The 16,039-nt window shown below is 45.3% G+C and overlaps 1 protein-coding gene across 1 annotated transcript in view; it reads left to right on the top strand.

The window, feature by feature from the left end:
- Positions 1 to 16,039, top strand: part of LOC8031267 (sorting nexin-17) — an 82,789-nt gene that overhangs the window by 15,018 nt on the left and 51,732 nt on the right. The window contains exons 3-5 of the mRNA XM_042288036.1: positions 6,777 to 6,894; positions 8,717 to 8,892; positions 14,182 to 14,269. Of these exons, the coding sequence (XP_042143970.1) occupies positions 6,777 to 6,894; positions 8,717 to 8,892; positions 14,182 to 14,269 (382 nt within the window). The remainder of the gene's footprint in view (positions 1 to 6,776; positions 6,895 to 8,716; positions 8,893 to 14,181; positions 14,270 to 16,039) is intronic.

Here is a 16,039-nt window from a genome sequence, read left to right as displayed (position 1 = left end):
GCCGTGGTTCCCCTCGTTTTTGCTTCTTGGGAAGCGTCAGCCTCGTCTGCTGCCAGAAGAATTCCGTATATTGAGCGGCAGTCCTTGGGTGATCCCTGTAGGCTCTCTCAGACGGTTCTCGTGCTGCACCCCTTTGATAGCAACAGACCCAAAGGCACTGTCTGTACCTTTCTACCTGCTTCCATGCTTCAGATCGAAGAATTCGGCAGATTCTTTTGGCGTGACTGGTGGAAGGCTGTGCACCAAGGAAGAGAGCGTTGACGTCATCTGGGTAGCATCCGTGCCGAATGGCATAGGCATAAATCCTTGAGCGGCAGCACGTAATGGCGATGAGGTTGATTAAAGGGTACACTGATTGATGGTGGGTGGGGGAACATAAAGAAGAGCCCGTTGTAAAAGAAATGAACTGCAGCAAAGTAGAAATTTGGGCTAGTTGGTTCATGATCAGTAAATACAGCGCCAAAAAACGACAGGACAAAGACGAGAGTAAACTGGACGAGGCGCACTCGCAACTAAAGTTTATTTATGAAAAAACACATAATATATAGGCCGTTAAAAACGCCTATTCATCCCATCAATCCAGAAGACCTCTTGATAAAATCAAACTCTCTCCCTGAGAGGGCAAGGGAAGGCTCGCTAACGCAGTCATCTCCCTTTGCTCTAATCTCAAACGCCTCGTGCACTTCTCGGCATATTTTATCTTTATATTTTGCCAGAACCTTCACATCATGCAAAACTGGTGAGCACGGGCAGCGACTACAATGGACAGCTAGATTACCAGACGGGCTTGCTCTCATAGCTGCCGCATGTTCCCGGTTCGTTACATCCAGGTTCGCAGGTTTGTTACATCCAGGTTTAACTGTATCTCAGTCCAGCCCTGGTAGGTATGTATACAGTGTGGTTATTGGCAGCTTCTGCTAAGTAGACGACTCCTAGAGGCCAGCTCAGAGCTGTTGCCGCACATTCACTGGCCGTAAAGTGCTGCAAATGTTTTCAGCACCTTGCAGTCGAAATACAAAGACAAGTTCGAAAAGGGGCGACGAAAATTACCAATACTGTCCCATTCTTGAAAGTAAACATTAGACACAAGTTTGTTTGGTTGGGGGAAATCATTATTAAAACAAGTCGACCAACCAATTCCAAAATCAGGGGCGACTGTGGAGGAAAGGAATTGCCATCTTCTTTTTCCTCTATGGCGGTGGCAAATGCACACAATCTCTTCTTCTTCCTCTATGGCCGTTTTTTGATGACACGTGGTAGAGCCCGTTCAGATACACAGATGGCAGTGCGCCAAGAGACTTAATAATGTTTATTGGCGTGGTCTGAATGTGCCATGGTTCAAGGAAGAGACTCCGGCGGAGGTTAGTTTCTATGTGCACGATGCGCGTGTTAAACAAGTCAAATGCGGTGGTCAATTTTTTCCCAGCGTTCAGCGACCACGCTGCGCTCTTGATCCAAGTTGCGCACATCAGCCTTGTGTTGACGAATCCGTTAATGATAGTTCTTTGTTTTGCCGATGTACGAGGTCAGGCCCTCCGTGCAAGGAATCTCGTACACTACACCTTGCGCTTTTTCTTTAGGGGGCCGATCTTTTGGTCGTAGCATAAAGCGTCCAATGTTTGAAATTGGCTTGTGGGCCATCTGAATGCCCTCCTTGTCTAGCACCCGTGCCAGAGCTTCACTCTTTTCCTCGATGTAGGGAATGCTGATGCGTGTGGCCTGGCTCTACCCCTGGTGTCTCCGATAGTTGTGGCAAAATAAGGAGGGAGTGCTTTGCCTCTGTCTAGACTTGCGGAAGCCGAACGAGGCAGCTGTCATGGACGGATTTCCTTGGCCTTAGGCAGGGAACTCTGGCGTGCACTGAGTAGGGTGGCACGGTTTTCCAAACTGGACTTTGCATTTGCCTCAAAGGATAGTTGGCCAATGATGACGTTTGTCTCCCATCAAGGGTTCTTCTGGTTTCAATCTGTCGGCTTTGGACTCACATTGGCGCCTGCCGCATTTCAGCGGATGATGCAGTGTATCTTGAAGGGCTGCAACGGCGTCCCCTTTCACGTCGAAGATGTAGTTTTTGTGAAGACTAAGGAAGAATGCATTCGTCGCTTGCAGTGTGTCTTGCGATGGATTGCCAATGCGGGCCTCCAGCTGAAGCAGTTTGATGTTGAAGAGCTGTCAATTTTGGGCCACCCTGTGAGTGCAAGGGACACCAGTCGAGTTATACTGGAGGCAATCCTTGGGTGCTCAGGTGCCAACCGACTTGGTCAGACTCAGTTCATTCCTCAGACTAATGGGCTAACCTCTTCAGCTTCCCTTTAATCTGTCTTTGTTACTTTACTTCAAGCAACATACCCTGTGGTTTATTTTGCTCTTTTCAAAACAGCAAAATGTCCTCAAAATGTCGTAAACATATACCATTCGACAGAAGTCTGCCTGGTTGGATTAAAATTGTGATAGAAGAAGTCACCATTAAAGTCATTACGAACAGTGAAGGAAAAGGTAAAAAGGCTCGAGGTACACCTAAGCACTCTTTATAAGTTCTGAATGCGAAAGCATGTACATCATACTCCCTCTCCGGCGAATGGGAGCCTGATCGACGCGCGCCAGCCAATGGGGCTGAAATGCAAAAGGTGCCGTTGGCTATTTGCACGTGGTTTCATAGCTGGGAGCTGGCGAGAAGGATTTAAGAGCCGTTTGGCGCGGTTTCGAAGCCGATGACGTCGACTCGCTCCATCAGACAGGTAATGCTTTCGAAATTGCTGTGGTTCAGTGGTCACACCTCCTCTCGGAAGAAGCTGATCCTTAACAGTCGTCCCTAGAGAAGAAACCAAGTTGGTTTTGAAATGTTGGACCCCTTCTCATTTAGGGATTGGTTGCTGGTAACTTCTTTTATTGTGACAAGATGTTTGTATCAGCAAAATAAGTAAGTAGAAAGCCGCCAAACTTTCCTGTCGAAACAAATGCTGCAGAACCATTAGCGACTCGAAAAAGAAACTGGTATCGAAGACACCTAGCGATAGCAAACTATTGGCATGCTTTGGTTCTTGGCTAACTTGTATAGTGCATCTCATAGAAATAAAAAGTTGGCAGTTACCTTTATCTTCCACGCTCTAGAAGGCATGAAATGTAGTATTTAAGGACCAGTGCCATCGGTTCAATTTGTTTAACCGGGGTGTCTAGCGACCGGGAAAACCTGAAATTGTCGGGGAAATTTTAATTCCCGGGAAAAATCAGGGAATTGTCAGGGATATTGTCAAAAAACGAGCCCAGTCAGGGAAAATGAGCCGGAAACGCCATCGAGTGTCCTGAGCAAGGACTTGTGGATCTGGGGCTGCCTAGAGCGGAGCACGAGCTCTGCTCACCCGATGTGGAGTGTGCTACCCGATGCAAAGGGAACAACCGACAAATCCAGTCCACACCTCAGATTGGATTGGATTGAAAGCGCGACACTAGGCTAGATTGAGTTAGAGCTACTAAGTTTGGTTACAAATGGTAAAGTCGTAGACCCCATTCCAATCCAAGCCGAAAGTATCCAAAAGTGCATCTCGCAGCCATGTTGCCATTCGGCTATACGTGTGTGGTTGAGCATCGTGTTTTCATGGTGTTTCCAGAAGTGGCCTGTTCATTGACGATGTCGGTGACAAGAAAGTGCTCGTGTAATCCGGACTGGGCACACTGGAATATTTCAGGATATGGAAGTTAGATTAAGCCCATGCAAAATTATCCTCACTGTGCTCAATACCTTGTGTTGCAATGGTCTTATGTATTTAACCCCGGCACACCCCCTGCTGTTTCGAGTTTTAAATTTATTCCCTGCCACTTTCAACTAAACTCAGGCTGACGAAATTTTTTTTTTTGCTGGAATTTATGGACGAATCAATATGCCATAATTTTTAGTTGTGGTTTCACCTTTTGAAGCCAGGTGGAGAGTTTTGTGGAGGCAACTTTCTCCGTATGCGTTTCTGAGTCAACATTGTTTTTGAATGGCGAACCCATGTGCTTCAACTTGGCGCTCCTCGACGGATGATCTAGTCGAGGAACTGCTACTGAATTCAGAATCTGATAACAGTGAAACTGAGTGTGCTCGGTGTAGGGATGAAAGTGATGACGAGTCAACACCACCAAAACGGCACTATAAAAAAAAAAAAAAAAAAAAAAATAGAACTCTATGATTTGTTTTAACTGGACTCCTCCAGGTGACTTTGGTCTCAACGTTTACTTCAATTCAGAAGTTAAATACAGTCGAACCCGGATATATCGAATTCAAAGGGGTTTGTAAGATAGTTCGATATATCGATAATTTGATATACAAAAATATGTTAAATTAAGCTCAACTTGAACTTTCCGCGCGTCTCTGCTAGTATTGAAGGCGGCGACAAACGGGACCTTACCAAATACAGCCTCTAAGAGCCGCTAAATACTGTAGAGCTTAGTTGGTGAAGATCACAAACACCGCCGCGTTTACGGGACAATGTTTGCGATCGTTTACGCGCGCGCGATTTTCGCACAGCACCGGCGACAAAACACGAATTAAAAAAAATGAAAAAACGGAAAAAGCGAGCTGCATAAAAACAAACAAAAAACGTTTAATCCATAAAATAAAGTTAAGCAACAAAAAAACCTCACTAAATTCAAGCAGCAAAAGAATAAAAGCAAAAAAAAAAAAAAAGAAACGCGCAAAGCAAAAACGGCAAACGAAAAGGGTAAACAAGGATAGGGCGTTCAAAGTGCGATTGCTCAACCGTTGTTTGTCGACACACTCAACTTGACAAAGACTTTTTTTTTTTGCTTTTATTTTGGGGCTAAGGAGCACTCCCTGCCTTCCCTCGCGTGTGTGCCTTTTCCTTTGCTTTTGCCATCCTCCACTTTTTTTTACAATTGCTTTTTGTTGAGTATTTCCCTGGGCGTAGGCTGGCTCTGCGGACAGCCCGGCAACGCGAGCTATGTGCTCCGTGGGCGCAATCTGACTGGGGGAGAAGCGAAAGGCCGCCATGCTTAGTTCTGCTTAGTTCGGTATATCAAGTGTCCCCGCCATGGGAGCCCATGGGAGTTCGATACAAAAAGACAACGCTCCTATACTATTACATGTGATTTTCAAGGGGATGTTTGGACCGTTCGATATAAGCAATAATTAGAAATACCCGGGTGTGATATAACCGGGCTCGACTCTAACTCTAAACGTAAAGCAACATAATCTGGTAATAAACGGACATCTCGAAACATAAAACTGCATTTCTGCAGCAAAAAAAAAAAAATAATATTTTCGTGCAGCGTAAAAAAACTTGGCACAGGGTGCAAGCTAGGGTGACCACCCGTCCCGCGACTCCGAGACTGTCCCGCATTAAGGGCTCGTGTTTCGCGTCCCGCAAGCAGTATCAAAATCTTTAAAATGTTCCGCTTTTCATCACACTGTCGTAAAATTCACTACGCATCTCGTGGCGCTGCCGAAGAACGGGGCACGGTGAAGTGTGGTGGTCGTTGGTAAACGTGCGAATCGCGATGGTACACCATTTCCTATCCAAGCATTGCGGGAAGTGATCAACGTTCCTGCAGGAGAACTAATGCGCATGCACCGTTCTCTTCTTTTGGTGGCAAAATATTGGAAGAAAAAATGGCTCGCCAAATGTTGAAAATAAATTATTGTAATTATTTTAAAATCATGAAAGTGGTTAGCTGTGTTTGTATGTCGTCTTGTTTCCTCCACCCAGTCTCAGGTGGTCTAAAAAAATGGTAAACCTACACCAGCTCGCCTGCGCCCTAACTTTTTTTTCATGCTGTGTCAATGTTGTTGTGGAAAGATTTTTTTTAGTGAAAACGACTTCACAAGACAAAAAGACTGCAACTCATAAAAATCAAAAACAACAACATAGGGTTTGAAATTTGTGTAGGAGCATGTTGGTAAAAATAAGAATCGACAAGAAAGAAGAAGCCGCAAAATATTTACTGCTTCCTCTTTCCTTTTGATTAGTTGGGTTCTGCTGCAGTCGATATTATGTTTTCAACTTTGACACATTTATTAACATGTGTTGCATTAAACCTTAAAATATATCGCTGGGAGTAAAAGTTATTTGAGCCTAATTGCCGCAATACAATTTGCAGCTGTATAATATGTTTTTGGACAAGACAGGATATTAAACGTGTTGGCAGAGTCACATTTCGTGGTGTGTGTTGATAACTTTCCTCAATTGTGTTTTTTTCGTGATGCTTTTTAACTTGAAACTGAAGAGCAGGGAAAAAAATGTTTGTCCTTCTGCCCCAGTCTTAGGTTAAAAAGCATCAATGGTTAACTTACACAAGCTCGGCTGTGCACTAAGTTTTTTTTTTTTGCAGTTGACGCAGTTGAAATATAATACTGTTCTTTTCTTATACACCCTCCCCCCCCATGGGTCAGCGTGTCCCGCATTTCGCTAGCAGGAAGGTGGTCACCCTAATGCATGCGGGACAAAAAAAAAATAACCCAGCAATTAAAGGGTTAAAAAGACACGAAGCAGTTGTTTCGAGGAGTGAAGAAGAACCTATAGCTTTTCTGTAATTTTCTCCCTAAATATAGCAGGGGAACAAACTTGGTACGTAGGTCACGTGATGTCTTTTTTTGGCTAAATTTAGCGGGGAAACCGAAGTGGTCTTTATGTCAGGTGACATCAATTTCCCCGCTAAATTTAGTGGAAAATGTACCGGTGGACGGAGTGACAAACTTTTGGGATTGGGGGTTGAGTGGATTGATAGGTACTTAGCAGATGGGGCGTGAACGGATGGGGGGGCGTTCTCTTTTGCTTCAGCTGAAAAAGGAATTTGGCTCGGCGGCCCTCCCGCCCTTCCCTCCCAAGAAGCTGCTGCCTCTGACTCCCTCACAGACGGAAGAGCGCCGATGCTTCCTCGAGAAGTACATCCAGCTGGGTACGTGAGCCTCCTTTCCGCCCCAAGGCTGAGGTTTGCCACCCGAGGGTCCAGCATTACAGCGCCTGCACATCCGACTCGTGTGTCCCGCCCTCGCATCAAAAGTGGTCTCGAAGCGGCAACGAGTGACGTCGCAGAGGTCCCGCTGTCAGACGTCCCGACGGTAGTAGATGTACCGGCAAAAACACAGAGTGAATGTGTCTGCCCCAACTGCCTGCTGCAGTCAGGGAACGTAGCAGACGCCTGCAACAGGACGGGCGTCTGCTACGTCCGGGACGGCGCGACACTCCTACGACGACGTCGGGCGGGAGGAAGCACTTTTGAGGACGGGTGGGAGACGCATTGTGGGTGCCAGAGGTCCTCTTCTTTCTCCACGGGCTGTATCGGGTCGGCGGGGAAGCTGCCAAACGGCGTTGTCTTTCATTTGCGGACGAGGTATTTGGACACGGGGTTAAACCGCCGTACATCGTCCGTTGTTTGAGGAAGACTGCGCCGGTTCCATCCCAGTTGCCAGTCGAGTTTGTCCTAGTGGCTTTGCTATTGGACTGCCACGAGACTCGCGCGAGGAAACCTTCTATTATTCATTGGGATTACGTAGTATTTGATTTGTTTTTAATGTCTAACGCCAACACCGCTTGAAACTTTTGGGGTGCTTGTCGCAGGTTGACACTTGTGAGGCGCATTAATTAGGTCCTTACGCTCTTCGCTGGGCACCATGGAGAAGGGGCACCCTGCATAAGGGGAACACAGCGATCCCTCGAACCTTCTTTTGCTTGGGCGCAGCAAAAGGGGGCACGTACACATGTGTTACCGAAAGATGCGCTGAACGTCAATGGGACAACCTGCTCCTACTCGGTCGAACGGATAAAGACCTCGTGGCACGCGTCCGTGCAACTGGACAATTCGATACTACTATCTTGACCAGGGAGCTCGGAACATGGCCTTGGTCAGCATAATCGACTAGTACAAACCACACTCCGTGTCTGACTTGTGCAAGTGAAAAAAATTATTATTTTTAGGTATTTTTTTAGGTACATTTAACCTGTAGTTTTATTTTTATTTTTTAAATATTTTTATTTTATTTTTTATTTTGTTAGTTTATTTTATTAATGAATTTTAATTTTATATATCTGTATAAATAAATTTTCCTAATTGTTTAATTATTATTAATATATTTTATTTTTATCTATTATATTGATCCAAAACCTGCCGCTCTTGCCGCCAAGTTTGCATTCAAATAAAAATCAATGGTCCCTCCGGACCAGCTGCGCTAACAGCTCGGCGGCTACAGTATCTGACTGCCACCACACCAACCCGGGTTAGATCCCCGCCTGGGTTCGAAATTTTTTTTATTAACTTTCTATAAAATGTTATTGTCCGTAACGCTCCCGGCGTGTCGCTCGTTGGTGACGCTCGCTACGAGGCTCAATATGGCGCTCGTTCAGGACGACGTTCTCGTAGGAAATGCGCCATAAAACACATTCTGCGTTAAATGTCTCGTTGCCACGGCACTCGGGAGCATGTGCTTTCCACTCGGCGCGTCTACTGGTAACCGTACGGACGCTTACCAGTAGACGCGCCGACACCAGAGATCTCTGGCGTACGGACACCAGAGATCTCTCCGTTCCCACGCATTCATAAATCGGTTCTTGCCACGGGCGCGGAACTAGGATCGGTGGCGAAGCTGTTCTAAAACAGATTTAGACAAGCGTGTCTTCCGTAGAGAGGCGTAGAGAAGTGCAACGGGCTGCCGCTGGCCACTCGTCGAAGAGCCGTCCAGGGCGAGGGCGTGATCCGGCAACATGCGCGTTATTGTCCGCAGCGAGCCAGGACATGCGCATCTGCTCGGACGAGGTGTTCACGGGGTTCCTGCTGTCGGCCCAGCAGGAGACCCAAGGAGTGTCGCCCCAGCAGGTGGACCTCGATGTCTTCCTCATGAGCTGGCAGAAGGTGACCGTCCGCGTCTGCTCCACGGACCCCACTCGGCTCGTCACGGAGGTGAGGGCCTCTCCCGACGGGCCCTGTTTCGGAGCCCTGTCTAGGCCACCGTAGATTGACGAAACGTTCGCGCCCGCTAGTGCCACTTTCACGCAGCTTCATATCCTGGGAATTTGTTTATTTCATTAAAAACAAAAATTTTAATTCCTATTTAAAAGCTAGAGATTGTTGTGGCCAAGGGCAGTCCCCGTATCGGTAGCATAGCCACTCAGTCGAATGTTTTTGTGCAAGCACCACTCCTAAGGGGGGGCAGGCGGCACTTTGGATTCTTTTCCGACCACTGCCGTTGTCATTCAGTATGTCGTGGAGCTTGCTGGCATTCTCGACAATAGTTGACGGTGTAGAATGTGCGACCTCCCACTTGGGCGTCAGTCTTCTCGATGCGACTTGATTCGAAATAATGCGAGTGTAAGTCCATTGTCCAAAAACGGTCCGGGGGAAAGTCAGAGTTAAATGTCAAGGTGGCAGAAAGAATGAAACGGCGTTGTTGCGGTACGATGCTAGGCAACAGGCTGGGCATCCAGGGTTGTCCTCACGGTGGGCGGCAGTGCCTTTGCTGTCCTCTGCTCGATTATGCCCGAGGACGATGATGTGATTTTGCCTGTGCGCGTGGCTGCAGACGGTCGTACTCGGCAGGCCTGCACACCACCACCTTATCGCGTGTTCTTGCATGACCGACGGCCGCCACTCTCATACGAGGGCAGAGAGCGCCGCTGGCAGTGAGGGAGGTGCTTGGCCGAGAAGAAGTACCAAATAAACAGACGCGACCAATGCGCACCGCGCAGCAGTTCTCTCCGCAGGCGGCGAGTGGCAGAGAGCAGAAAGCCGAGAGGACTTTTCTTTCACTGCTTCATGCTTGCTCGCGCCGTGGCCCGATTTATCTTGGCCTCTTCGCTCACTTCCCGCCTTTCCTTCCCACTTTTTTTTCTTTTCCGAGGCAATTTGGATCTTGTTTTATCACCGGGGTGTGGCGCCACTCACAGGGCCCTCAAGCTGCCTACGCAAAGCGCGTTCTGTCGGCAAGCCAGATGGTGCTGTATTGCAAAGAACCCCCGTGGTGCTTATCCGCCCCCAACAATTCCTGCAGAGAACCCTGTGGGCGTTGTAGGGCGTGTTCCGAAACTCGAAAGAGCCCAATTGAGGGTTGTACGATGCACAGGTCCTGCACGACCCTCGGTCACGTTCAGATGTCTTCTATAGTGTTACAGAGAAGTTTCATGGCCAGTAGTGTTTTGAAGGACTCTCGTAGACCCATAAAAGAGAGAAATGGGGCCCCGAGCCAGCCCACTAAACAGAGCGAAACAACCCCAGAAGGTCGCTGAAAACAGGAGAAATTGGACAATTCTGAAGACATAATTCGTGATTTTCTAATCTTTGAAAACCTTGGATACTTGAAACAGTAGAAATGTGCTGCTAATCAAATAGAATAACAAACAATACTTTGCAAATTCTTCCAAGTTTTGAATAGCGGCACACCTCTAGTTGGTACATTTGTACAATATTTAGGTTGCCAAAGTACACTTACACATAAAAGTATCTCCCAATATGCTCAATATGTCTCCAAAAATAATAAAAAAAAATTAAAAAAAAAGAATGTTTTATTGTATGATCATATACTACAAATTATGAAAAATGCAATGTTGGAAGCTTTTTTAGATTGAACCACTATTAGTGACTTTAGAACACAGAGAAGTTCAGTGCCCAGAGTGTGACAATAAAACATTATTTTGGTTCAAAATTTTCCTACTACTATATCAAAAATACTGCCCCCAACATTGCATGCTTTGCACATTTAGCTACATGGTGCTAAAAAAGTTATCTTTCTGTCTGTCCTAGATGCTCAGATATCCCCCCTGAAAATTTGTAAGAAGTCCAAAATTTGTGTGTTTGAGAAAGTGTGCATCAGCTTGAGTGCAATTTCAGCCCATATAGATATTTGAATGATATTCCCGCGTGCATGATGGAGAAGGTACGCTTCTCCATTCATCTAGAAGATATGTACACTCCTACCTCTTGCGTAAAGGCTCAGGGGGCCAGAATGACATTGCCAAATCAGTGTCGTCTTAGCTCTTTTCCGAACATTCTAGGTTGAATATTTGAGATGACTAGCATAGTCGATATATTGCCGCTTCATTCGCGGTAGCCAGCTGTTACGCCGGAGTACCATCGCTTGCTGCTGCTGTCGTCACCCCCGCTGTCCTCTCTCTCCAAGTGGTCAAGGTGCCTTAGCCCACCCTTCGTCCCCCGGGAGGTCCCTCCGTCCGAATCTGGCTTTGCGCTCGTCCAACGGTTTCCCCGACTCCACTGTTTCGTGACAGGAGTCTTCCATGGTTGTACCCATCTTTAAAGCTGGTGTTGCTAGTTAATAATTACTGTCCCGTTTCATTATTGGGCACTTTCGGGGAGGCTTTCGAAATGGTTATGCATAACCACATTTTTAGGTCTCTAAGCAAAAAAATTAGTACTGCATGGTTTTCTCGAGGGAAACTTGGTAGAAACAAATTTTTGCTCTTTTCTAGATTTCTCTGTACCAATAGTCACAAACGGAGGCCATATTGATGCTGTATATTTTGAAGAGTCAAAGGCCGTGTAGATCATTCTTTTTTGCAAGCTGTCTTTGTATGGCCCTAGGCTCGTGAATGGTCCAGGAGCTATTTGAGTTTACGCAGTAACACTGTTCCTGTTGCAAACTCATTTTCAAAGCGTTTTATATTGACTTCGGATCTTCCCCAGGGGTCAAACCTTGGACCACTGTTGTTTATTTTGTTTCTAAACGATATAGTTTCACGCATCATGCATTCGAATGTTCTGTTTTGCTGGTGACATCAAACTTTTTTTAAATTTCGAGAGCTATGCTGACTATATTTTTATTGCAAACTGATATTCGTGTGATTTTCGAGTGGTGTGCTAAAATCGCTTTATCGCTAAATCCAGGGAAAACTAAATTGATTTCTTTATCGAGAAAACTATGTTTTCTTGTTTTCTTACGTGCTTGAGGGTATTGCAACATACAGTAAAACCTCGTTATAACAAAATGTGATATAACAAACTAATGGATATAACAAAGCAATCATAATTCCCCTTGCTTGCTAATAGTGGGAAGAAATGGACATTGCCTATAACAAACTAATGGTTACAATGAAATAATTACGACCGCTCCTTCAACTTTGTTATAACGAGGTTTTACTGTACTGTTTATCTCTTCAGCGATGAGAAAGTGGGGAATGAGCACTCGTTCATCGCATTCTTTCACGTCACCATTATCTGTGGTGCATCGTTTCTGCAGCCTCCTACACACTGGGCTCGAATTGGCTTCAGTTATTTGCAACTCACTATCTTTAACCCAAAAAGGATTGAAAATGTGTACGAGAAATTTATTTGAATTATTTACGACTGATACATTGATCGAAAATTGTTTTTTAGTTAGCATTCTTTGCTATCATTATTTAGTGAAAGGCTTTTAATGAGGAGGCCAATCAAACATATTCACTTTCTTTATACGGTACTATTAAATCTGAGAGTTCACTCGTTACTGTAGACTTTCATGAGAGCTACCCCCCGAAAAAGTGTGAATTGTTACCATTATCTCGAATGCAGTCTGCTTTTAATAACATAGGCAATTGTGAATTCTATCATTTCCTTGGTTTTGGTAAATTTAAGCCAGCCTCGCTAAAGGGCATTTGATCTGACTCGGAGTTTGTGTAGAAATCACTGGGAGAGCGCAGGCAACCTGGCGTATATTTACCATTGTGATGGCTCACCCGAGACTGGGGCAAGAAAACTAGAAACCTCAACTGTGGAAGAGACAATAAAAGGGGAGGACACAGTCTCAAAGGGACTCTCAATTGAGACTTTCTCCTCCTCCTTTTCTGCCTCTTCCACGGTTGATGTTTCTAATTTTCTCGCCCCAGTCTCAGGCTTCAAAATGGTTTGTGTACAAGTTGTATCAGCTTCTCAAACCTGTATTTGTGTCTTTTCCCATGTTTCTGTACATTTTAGATTGTGTTGCTGTAAACACAAACTAGCAGTGCACCACACAAAAAAGACTCTGTAGCTGTTTGTGGGCACTGAGGAAAAATAAAGCATTATTGATATTGGTATTTATTTTAACTCAGGAGAGCTTTATGTGGAGCGCAAGTTTGTCTGCTCCTTGCACATGGGCTGCGATGATGTCCGAATGCCGAGCTCTTATTGGCTAATTGAAAAAAATAGTGGGTAGACGTCGAGGCATCTACCCACTATCCTTCAGTCAGAGCCAATCAGACCTCGGTGTTGTTCTGATGTTACCGCAACCCTTGCACAAGAAACAGACAACTTACTCTTTGCTTTATTATTATTATTATAATTTGCCCGAGGGAAATTTATCTACATAACCAAATTACAGTCAGTGCACAGGAAGTTTACCATGACGATTATAATCCGATGCTGGGGTAGGAAGAAATTATTTTTAACATTTGAAGACAAAGTAACAGGAACAGGCAGCATCTCTAACTTGGCTAATAATTTTATTCAACTAACCTCCTTATATAGACAGCTACAACCGCCACAAAACCACCAGGCAACCTGTTTTTCAAGGATGTGCGGACAACCTTCACCCACAACACAAAACAAAGTGATACCAGCTACAAAGCACAAGCACCTTTCGATACAGACAGAAAACTTTCTAGAGGTGATAAAAAATATAGGATCTTTTTGAACTATGACATACACATACAGTGATAACTTTAGTTGGTTTAGGTGTTCAGAAGAAGCTTTTTGCCCAAACCAACTGAATTTATCCCTGTGTGTATTTATGTTGTAGTTTAAAATTATTGTATATTTTTGTAACCTCTAGCTGCCTAGAAGGTTTTTGTCTATACTGTAAGCTGGTTGCGCCTTGAAGGGGGCATCACTTAGTTTGTTTTGTTTTGGTGCTGAGGGTTGCGCGCGACCTTCGAAAACAGGTTGTTCGGTGGTTTTGTGGTGGTTGTAGTTCTGTATAGAGGAAGGTTGGTTGAATAAAATTATTAGCAGAGTTAGAGATGCTGTCCGTTCCTGTTACTTTGTCTTCAAATGTTAAAAATGATTTCCTCCTTCTACCCCACTCTCGGGCTAAGATCATCATGGTTATCTACATACTTGGAGTCTGTTAATAAGGAAATTGACAAAAAAGACATTGAGTTGAAGTTGATTATTGCGCACGCAGATACGAAGCGTATGCTTTGCATCCCGAGTTTGTGAACCTCTGTCGAGGATTCTATCAGAATTGAGGATGGGTCGTAAGAGGTGAAGAGTTTGATCTTTGCCCAGGCTGTGGCGAGGGCCATTGGACTGCCACTGGACCTGGTCTGCTACTTCGCCCTGTTCCTGGTGAAGAAGGGGGACACGGATATCACCAGTAGGTTCTCCCCTTGGAGCAGTGCTTGGGCTTTGGCCATCCTCCTTCGTTGTCAGTTGCATGTGCCATCACTCTGTCAACTGTGTACTGGAGTGTACGCAGACTGTACTCTGTTTGAGGCGTAGATTCCTCGCTGACCATGTGTGCTCGTGCGGTGCAGGCGTCGTTCGAGGCAACATGCACGGAAACAAATGCCATCCGCTTCCACCGGCACCCTCGAGAATTGCAGGGTGTGGTTGAGAATCATTTTTCTTCCGAGTTTGGGAAAATAATTGGTTGCTAGGATACTAGTGGACGTCCGATGACTCGGTGATTTAAGGTTCCCGCTCTCTTAGGAATCTTTCCGGTGCCTTCAAATCCAGTGACGAGATGCAAACGACTGTCCTTGGCGGAGCTAAGGAACTGCCGCTCCCCGAATTTCCCTTTAGGCACTGCGATACAGTAGAACCTGGATACGCTCAAAGGGAATCGTCGTATATTTATATATGTACTGGTAATTTGAAAGGCAAAAATAAGATAACTTAAAAAAAAAACACTGGCACCCCCAAATAAAGTTGTTTTATTTTTTGCCAGGCATTTTAATATGGTGTCAGAAAGTTTCTCAATGGATATTTTGCTACAGAGTAACGTATATTTTTAATAAATTCCAAAAACAGCACCGCCCGAAACCGAAAGCAAAGTGCGAGCACGGGGTTAATGGCCGTAATATGGGACTAGGGAGGAGGGAGAAACGTAGAGGAGAGAGTTGCCGGAAATCATGTTGCTACACCCGACCACTTTTCTTTTTCTTTCTTTGTTTTTCTGGTTGTACTAAGTGAAGGAAAAACGCGTAAATGTTGAGCACTCTGTGCTCGACGTTTGCACATTTTTTAAGCTCTTATGAATTTGTATTTGTAAGACAAGCAATGTCTTCTGCCAGGAGAAGGGGCAACGACTCAGTGACGTCTTCGTGCGAATCAGCTTGGTGGTCGGGCGTGTCGTACGGAATAAATCCTAATTGTTTCGATCGTTAAACAATTCCCTTTCCGAAGCTAGACAGACTCACCGGTACCGCGAACGACAGTTGTGGAGTAGAGGAGCCACGCCCGTCGTCCGCCGCCATCGCTTGGTCCTCTTCGTCTGGCTGTCCAGCCTGCGACTCCCGCGACACGACACCATGTTGAGAAGTATGCAGTACATGTACTGCTGGTACTGTCTGCAACCAATGTATTTGCGGTTGCATAGAAGCCACAAAAATGGGTTTCATATTTTTAAAAATTTTTAATATGGAGTGTGTGCCTTTAATGACCCACTAATACATTTGGTACTCGTGTCTGAACGGCACGTGACCACGGGGAAGAGAGTTAGCGCAACTCAATCCGGACCATTTTCGATCGATGGTTTTTGGGAGGAAAAAAAAACAAATTTTGAGCCGCAAATTGTGTTTTGGGTAGCTGAGCTCTGCTATGTAATGTGTCAAAAAAAAAAAAAAAAAAAACCTTGGCGAGCATAGATACCCTGTCAGTGTCCCTTTAAGCACCGGTTGAAATTTCTGTGCGTGCCTGCTGACATTGAAAATTGTGACAAACGAAAGCTTACTGAAATAGGCTGTCCAAGAGCCGCTAGATCGCATCTACCTCGCTGCGCCCCGCTTTTACGCCCATGCATGTGGCAGCGACCTTGACAGCACGGGGAATGGAAAGTGGAAATAGTAAAGAACTGTTAAAAAAACTGAAAGAGTGGGATGCATAAAAACTCAACCAAAAATAGCTCTGTCTTGATTCGTAGGAA

The sequence above is a fragment of the Ixodes scapularis genome, unplaced genomic scaffold, assembly GCF_016920785.2.
Source record: "Ixodes scapularis isolate PalLabHiFi unplaced genomic scaffold, ASM1692078v2 ptg000943l_1__unscaffolded, whole genome shotgun sequence".
NCBI lineage: Eukaryota > Metazoa > Arthropoda > Arachnida > Ixodida > Ixodidae > Ixodes > Ixodes scapularis.
This window is presented reverse-complemented; position numbering and strand designations above follow the sequence as displayed.